This window comes from Austrofundulus limnaeus, unplaced genomic scaffold (assembly GCF_001266775.1).
Source record: "Austrofundulus limnaeus strain Quisiro unplaced genomic scaffold, Austrofundulus_limnaeus-1.0 Scaffold1334, whole genome shotgun sequence".
Lineage (NCBI taxonomy): Eukaryota > Metazoa > Chordata > Actinopteri > Cyprinodontiformes > Rivulidae > Austrofundulus > Austrofundulus limnaeus.
In genome coordinates this window covers 87-8,434 of record NW_013953736.1, presented here as the reverse complement: position 1 = coordinate 8,434, position 8,348 = coordinate 87, and the positions used below count along the sequence as shown (strand labels likewise).

General features: G+C 42.0%; 1 protein-coding gene across 1 annotated transcript; it reads right to left on the bottom strand.

The window, feature by feature from the left end:
- Positions 1-94: 94 nt before the first annotated feature.
- Positions 95-7,813, bottom strand: LOC106535004 (peroxisome proliferator-activated receptor gamma coactivator-related protein 1; the record flags this gene model as incomplete). The annotated part of the gene is given in 10 exon segments (XM_014031844.1): positions 95-173; positions 282-476; positions 578-1,298; positions 1,453-1,520; positions 1,748-1,808; positions 3,211-3,264; positions 3,356-5,348; positions 5,430-5,507; positions 5,618-5,948; positions 7,708-7,813. Coding segments are annotated over 9 exon segments (3,303 nt in total), but the record flags the coding sequence as incomplete, so codon positions are not given.
- Between the last annotated feature and the right edge of the window lie 535 nt (positions 7,814-8,348).

The window sequence follows — 8,348 nt, the reverse complement described above, 5'->3', positions numbered from 1 at the left end:
GTGTGTGTGTGTGTGTGTGTGTGTGTGTGTGTGTGTGTGTGTGTGTGTGTGTGTGTGTGTGTATATATATAGTTTTAGAAAAGCATACACTTACAATGGCTTGTTCTTTGCGGATCTTTGATTCTTCCATATTTCTTTTTGCACTATGATGATGTCTGGGCCTGTATGAGGGGCTGGAGAAGATATTAAAGCTTTAGTTTACTTCATTTTTTTTAAGTGTCACAGATATTGTGATGCTTAATTCAAACGACACTACAATAAGCAACTTTTATATTTTGTACCTGTACAGCCGTCGGGTTTTTTTCCACTGKGTTTGTCTTTGAGGGGACCGGGACCTGGAACGACTCCAGGAGCCCGAGCGAGACGAGGAGTAAGAGTTTCTCCTCCTCCTCTTGGGAGGCGAGCGGGACACGGAGGGAGAACGAGARGAGGAATGAGATGAACTGGAGCTGCTGTCCGAGCCGCGGGATCGATACCTGCAGATCGAAAGCGARGCACGAGAAATAAAATCAAAATCAGATGTTTTTGAAAGAGGTGAACTTCTGAATTCACCCGAAGTTTCGATAGAAGGACGAACCTTTTCTTTGGTGGGGAGCATGATCTGGACCGAGATCTGGAAGAATAGGAGTCTGAGCAGCTGGACACGGGACTGGGAGAACGGTGGGATCTTCTTTTTCTCGATCTCCCACCTGTTCTTGTTTTGGGACTACACCTGGGACTGGGTGAACGAGAAGRAGCGTGTCGACGATAGGACCTCTTTGATGGATCTCTTCTGGGGCTCCAGACTTTAAAAGAAGATTCAGACTCCTGTTGAGTTGGAGAAGCATCCGGAGTCTCCAGAACAGAGCATTCACCTGGCCCATCACTTGCCCTCTTCTGCAAATGGTCAGACTGTGGGAAAACCTGCGTTTTGACAGGAACCACAGGAGCTTTAACAGGCTGGATTGATGGAGCCGCGGCAGCTGAGGGTGTTTGTGTAGTGGTTGAAGCTTGAATGGGCTTTATAGTGATGACCGGTTGCTGTTTAACATTCCAACGCTTGACTGGCTCTTCGGTGGATGAGCCTTTGTTTGGGAGGCAGTAGTCGTGATCCATGCATGCCAGATCAGGAGCTACAGACGCAGCAGCGGGSGTGGATTTGCCACGGGACCTAACAGAGGGCAGAGGCTGCGCTTCTATCTGGATAACCTTGGAGAGACTCTGCCTGGTGGTCTCAGCCGCTTTGCTTTTCACCTGCAGAGGTGAAGTGGGCAGAGGCTTCCACATCTGTTGGGGAGGTGTGGCTGGAGGGGTCAGAGCTAAAGCACAGGGAGGAAATAAACATCACAATAATGTGATTTAATGATTTATTAGCAATTTAGACAAGTATATCTACTGAACTGAGTTGCACTGGGGAAACAGAAGTATTAAAAAAGAAAATAAACTAACTTACTAACGTTTAAATTGATTTACCTGCAGTGGTTGAGAGTTCAGTAGCTCTTAGTCGCTCTATTACAGTTTTCTCTGGAACCGGATCAGTTCTGCAAAGCAAGCAGGGCAAATTAACTCAGCTTAACGTTATTTTTACTTTTYGATAGTCACTACTGAGGCCAGTCAGTGACAGAGTTTTGCGGTAGGTCTTGGCAACAGGTGCACCTGCGTCACCTTCAGTCACACGCACACAAACTGYTTTCACTCCTCCAGTTCTGACTGTTTCTATCATTCAGTCACTCATACAGAGCAGCTTGGAGGCTGTAGGGTAACTCACCTCGAGTTTCCTACAGCTGCTGCTCTACCAGAGACCTCCGGCACACATTGTTTGTCTTTCACTGATGGAAGAGGGAACAGGGATAAAAGTGCATCAGCACATGAACCAACAGTGATAGGAAAGTTTAAGTGCATTAATAAAACTTGTCAATATCTGTAGCATTTACATTTCTTTAAAGTGCATGTGACATGGCTATCCATCGAATYCAAAAAGTCAAAGAAAACCCGTTTTTATTTAAGAAATTTTGTCACACAAATGGCATATTTTCTTTTGAACTTTGCTCAGTCAAAGTGCAACAGGAAGTGACATCAAAGGGGAACTTTTTAAGAAAGAGAACTCTCTGGTCTTTGTTTATTGAAAGAATACCATTTGAACTCTGACTCGTCTTCATCTCTTTCTGATAGAGACTCAAAATCATCTAAAGAAACATCAGATTCTTCTCTACAGTCTGTGTCGTTAGCTGTTTTATCAATGCTTTGTTCCATGCAGATAGTCGCATTTGACATCACTTCCTGTTGCTTCACATGCAAATATCTCAACAACTGTTCATCTCAGCAGCAGGAAGTTATTTTTGCAATATGCTAATAATGTTACCTTTCCAYTYATGCCTTATACTTATTTGRAAACCTTCATGTCAGGCACTTTAATTAACTTCTCGTGGAATAAACGGTTTGCTAACAAAAAGTCAAAGCCTGGCACTTCAATGACAAAACTGAATGRACACAATGTACACATGAAACACTTGTTGCACTGTGTGAAGCCCTGTACATCCGCCCAAACAAAGCCTGCAGGGTGAGAGTTTAATGGATTTGCAGACAAGGCAAAATTCCAGCCGCTGAGCAGACGGAAGCATAAAGAAGTRCCTCTGCAGGATCGACTCCTCTTAAAGATAAATGTTTAAGTAGAGCTAAAATTTATAATAAATAGTCACAAGTCCCCAAAACACTCTATGTAAACTGTTTTTTTTAGGATTAATAATAGAATAAAAACCATTGGTCACATTTATTTACCATTTATTTGTAGGCTCTCTATGCAGGTCTCAGATACCTTTAATTTGACCCACCAGTGCTAAAGGCCCTGTCACACTACAGCATTTTAAACTTTTGCTAACTTGTGAAAATGTTGTCACGACTATATCACTCCATATAGGTTACATATTCAATCTAATCATTAGCAATATGTTTATGTCCAAAAAGGCTCCCAGTAGATTGTTTTTATTCCATGTTCAGTGTTGGAAAGAAGTTTTATAAGTAGGTATAAGTTGTCTGAAACATTATAGTGTAACAGGACTTTAACAAAAGACAGCACTACAATGTTGTGTGCTACTTTTCACCCCAGATAAAACTTAGAAACTGATCCAGCTCAGTGCCTTCTATGCTGCAGACCAGAATCAACCCACATCAGAATTAAACTTGAAAGAAAAATTAAGCACTTTATTATAATCATTACAATTTGATAATTACCTTGGGTCTCTTCAAACTGTTCAAGTAAGCTGGTCAAATCAGCAGCTTCAATACCTTCAGAAATAAAAAAAACAAGTATTTTGATGTAGTAATTATGTATTTAAGAATTCTAACAAAAACTGATGCTGTAAATCATTAACCTCACCTATTTCACCAGCAAATGCCTCAATCAGCTCCTGCGTAGCATCCTTTGCTTTTTGGTTAGTTGGTTTTTCTTTAGATTCAAGCATGACACGTTGTGTTTTAGGAGTACAGGTATTTAATGTAAGAGCAGCAGGAGAAGGTTTGACGCTACAGGCTGCGAGTTTGGAGGATTTGCTCTTCGGGTCAGTTAACGAGGTAGAAGCAGTGACCTCGGGTATCTTCTGAGAGATGGTGGTCTTCAGAGGGGCACTCGGTGCAAGTCCAGAAGCGACGGCTGGTTCAGTCACAGGGCATATTTTAGTAAGATCTCCAGACTTTAGGGATACAGACTGTGACTGGGCTGGGCCATCAACCCCATCTTTATTACCTGGAACTCCAGAAACCATTCCATCAGCTGAAGACGTCGAGTGGTTTGCAGGTTTTGAAGAAGCTGGAGACTCGCAGGACACTGTAGGATTGGCAGCGGTGTGTGGACGTGTGGCTAAARTCTTCTCGGAACAAAGAGTCGGAGGCTGCTCGGGGAGTTTGGGTGGTTCTTGGGTTTGTGGGGGTTTGTGAACTGCAGCAGCTGATGCAACCTTGCTGGATGAAGAAATCATGTAGGCGGGTGGCACCAACAGCGCCTCGGGGGTGGGTGGGGCTCCCGGGCCCCTTGGCTGCCAAGCAGGCTCGACCTCCTCCACTTCCCTTTTTGCGACGTGCGCGTTGGGACGTCTGGGGTCCTTGGGACTGGGGTAGGGCAGGCACGGTATGGGCTGGAGCTCTTTGGGGAGCTCTGGAAGGGTGGGCCACTTGGTGATGTTCTTGTCTGGTTTCTCCACCGGGGCCGGCTTCTTCTGCTGCCGAAGCCGTCGGTACTCGTCGAGACTGAGCAACTTGGGTTTGGGTTCTGGGGCCGGCAGGACAGCATTAACAGGCGGGGGGGTKTCTGGAACCTCTGAGCTTGGAGCAGCTGCGGGGCTTTCAGAAGATACCAGGGAGGGGGGAACAGAGGGGGCTGCTGATGAGCTTTCAGCCTCAACACAAGGCATGGTGGGCTGTTTTGGAGGTTTTGGGGGCTGAGAGCTCCCTGCGCTGGCTGAACAGTCATTATCAGGAGTAGTTGATGGAACTGTTTTCAGACTTGGTGACAGTGGAGCAGATTTCTCGTTTCTCACAGTCAGTGATGCTGTAGTGGTGTTCTCGGTTTGCATTTCAGTTCTGCGTGGCTTCATTTCTTTAGAGTTTAGAAGAGGTTGAGGTGATTTTAAGGAAACACTGGGGCCTTTTATCTTCTTCTCTTCTTTGATCAACTCTCTTTCAGGCTTCTTCTGTATTTTCTGTGCTGGTTTTGTGATGGTACCACTCCTCAGAACCCTTCCCTCCACATGGGTAGGCTGCTGCTCTTTTTTTTTCTTCTTTTTTCTTCGCGAGGAGGTCTTTGTTTTCTTTTCCTTCGGTCTCCGAAAGACAACTTCATTTTTCACATRCGATTGTAGAACTGAAGTGACCGTAGCAGCAATTGCACATTTATTTTTGAGCAGCACATCATCTTCATCATCATCAACTACTATTTGCTCTGAGCTGTCAGAAGGCTCCTCCTCTGCTTCATCTGAAGCTTGCGCCTGATTTTCCAAACTCATCTCTGTGAGAGGCTCGGAGGAAGGCAGGTCCATATTTTGGATGGCCAAGATAGGTTCTCCGTTTTCTCCCTGATCCACAACTTCAAGAAATATGCCTCCTTCGGGCAACAGGTGCTCCCCCGTCTCGTTCTCTACAGATATGGGGATGCAATATGGGTGCATGTGTCTAACTAAGTCTCCAAGACTTACAGCGAGACTATCTTCATTCTCCTGTTCAAAGGTGATCGGAAGAGGGAGGGACAGACCCTCCCAGCCAAACAGACCAGTTTCAGGACATGAGCCATGTCTGTCTGGGCTCAGAGTAAAAGAACCTTCCTCCTCTTCCTCGCCGTCACTTCTCTGGAGAGAGTTTGTCTGGATCCTGAATAGGCTCTGTGTACACAAGGAGGGACAAATAATCAAACTTTCATCTGTCTGCAGTTTACCGAGGCTTAGAAGAGTTAAAAACCTTACCTTTTCAGTGGAAGGTCTGGTGTCAGAGAGTGCATCTTTGTCTTGCAGAGAATGAGACAAACACATGATTCTCTTGAGCTAAAGGAGACACGGGAGCACAGAGACGTTATTGCTACATCAGTCCGCTGAATGAGACAAAAGTTAGTTTAAACGTTGCACATGTCTGGTAGTAGCAGCTGTGRACCGACCGGAGACTGTTCCCTGTCCTTCTGACTGGACAGCAAGTCCGAGTCAGGTAGCATGTCGAACGGCGACGGGTTCTCATCATTCACGTTGTCTAAGATCTCCGTCAGGGCTGTAAGCAGCGTGGTCTCACTCTCTGCATCGAAGCCTTTAGTCTACAGGAACACACCAGCMACAAAGTTATTTGTTTACAAGAATTAACAAAAGCTAACATTTRAAACACAAAGGTAACCTCAGTCTTGCCTCTATRGTTGACATGTCRTCAATCATAGAAATGATAGAGGGATCTATGCAGCTTTGAAGAGACTCCAGAGGTTCTAATGAACTGAGTCCAGCCTAAAAGAAGCAAAAGATAGATTTATTTGTGAAAAATTATTAATCAGAAGATGTGTTTGGTAAAAGTAGTGGAAACACTGACAGTGGACAAACAAATGCTCTAAAATATTTTTGAATAGAAGTGCAGCAAGTAAAATTGCCCATAGCACAACATATGGTACTGGACATTAATTTATTGTTGCCTTTTGACTAAATACATTACATATTTTGTCATATGTGCTTATGAACATACTGACAAACCTCTGTAATTTTAAATCTATTCTGTGTAGCCGTGACTAACTTTAGTTCCTTATTTCTCAWGGGAAATATGAGCAAAGAACTACACAATGTTTCAGCTTCATTTAGAATAAAAAAGCGATTTCTTAAACAAACTGAAATAAACAAATGAGACACACTAGACTTGTAGATTATTGCATTAGTAAAAGTTAAATTCTCAATTATTGATCCATGTAGATTTAAATCTGATTATATGAACGTTTACAACCATTTACACATTCAATTCAAATTCAGGAATAAACAACTCATAACCYCCAACCTTAAACTATTTAAATTTGTCGATAGTTTTAATCATTTAAATGTGCAAAATATGTAAAACTAATTATTAAACACGAAACACCTAAAAGCAGCAATAATATTCCTTTAGTATGAAGATAAAATGACAAATTTTGAAGCTCCCAGTCTTTTTCCCTCAGTAACCCACGTGTGTCCACACAGAACGCCATGTTTGACCCTTCCCTCTTGCCGTACACAGGAAGGCTACATACACAGAGCTACTACAACAAAACAGGCTATTTAAACTTAAGAATAAAAGTTACAACTAAAACTGCATCTTAATCTAACGATAAGTGTTGATATATTATCATTTGTTATTCTAAAACTGTAAAAAACGACTTGCGTATAGCATAAAACAGCAAAGTTTATACTTTCCTCTGCGCATGCGTGAACGAACCCCGCATGTGAACCACCACATGTGGCTTASACAGAGATTTTGAATGAAAACCTGTCCCTTTACAGCGGCAATAAAGCCTGCAGTCACGTGTGATTTTACCCCAAATACAATTAATCTATATAAATTACAAAACTTTAATAATGAGCGCAGAAAACACAGCTGATGACACATTATTTGCTGCAATGCGCCGGTGTCAAACTCTGACTCACTCAGACAAAAATTAACAAAACTTGACTTAATCCACTGAGAAAATTAAAGTGGGACTTCACTAAATATGTGACTATACAAATATAAAATACCTGGCTGTACAGGATATTTAAATTAAGTCACCACGTGTATGTGACCATTTGTACACTAACACAGAACTCGTACAAAAAAAAAACTTCTGAGCTACATTTCTTACAGAAATTACACACCTCAAACATCAGCCATATTCATTTCTAACAACAACCCACAACTGTCACTTCACATACTGCAGAGCCTGTTTATATTATGATGGATAAATCCTGCTGTTGTGTGCCCAGTCGAGCAATGCCAGCTCGTTTAGAGCTGCAAAACAAGCCCTTTCAAAAACAAAAGTAGCTTAATTACATGTAAACAGGGTAATAAAATTGTTGTATTCGCACAACAGTGTGTGATTTTTAAAAAGCTGATAGAATAAAACACTACTGTCTCATCCACGTGTCACTTTTCCATGCGCAGAAAGAGAGGACAGCCTGTACACACTACCTCCGGCCTACAGAACTACAGATAAAAGTCTAGAAACGATGATGTTACGAGCAGAAATAAACAATAGATTTTATTCTTTACCTCGCCTAGTGTTTCCATTAGGAATAAATCCATATTGCACGCTGTTAACGTCTCCTCCGCCGCCATCTTACCCACTCCCTGACCAGCCCATGAATCAGAGGAAGAACAGCCAGGCGACGCGAGCGAACCGGTAAACACGTGGTTCCACATTCCCGGCAAATTGACGCAAACTGACGCCGAGCGTCACGGMGCTGCGTCAAGCACGTCTTTTGTAGTTCTTTGTAGTTTCCTTTTACCCAGCAGGTAAATATATCTATTTTTATTTTTTTAAATTATCAGTCTAATATTTTTCTTTTATCATTTTTCATGTGTTTATATTACCTACATCTAAATGAAAATTTTATATTTTATTCAAAATTATGATATTATCTTTAAACTTTATTATAACTTTATCCTATGACATTTATTGGATAAACAGTCCAGCACAACAACAACAGCTTCTAATATGCTGTCATTTATTATTTAAAAGATTTTCAAAAAGTTCATATTAACCTTTCTACACCTAAATGTTCTAATTTTCATTTTTTTTTATTTATCCACCCAGATACAACCTCCACCCCATTCCCTTCTAGCAAAAGAATGGCAACATTTAATCTGTAATGAGAAAGTTTGATAATTTTATGAACCCTAACTCTTCTAGG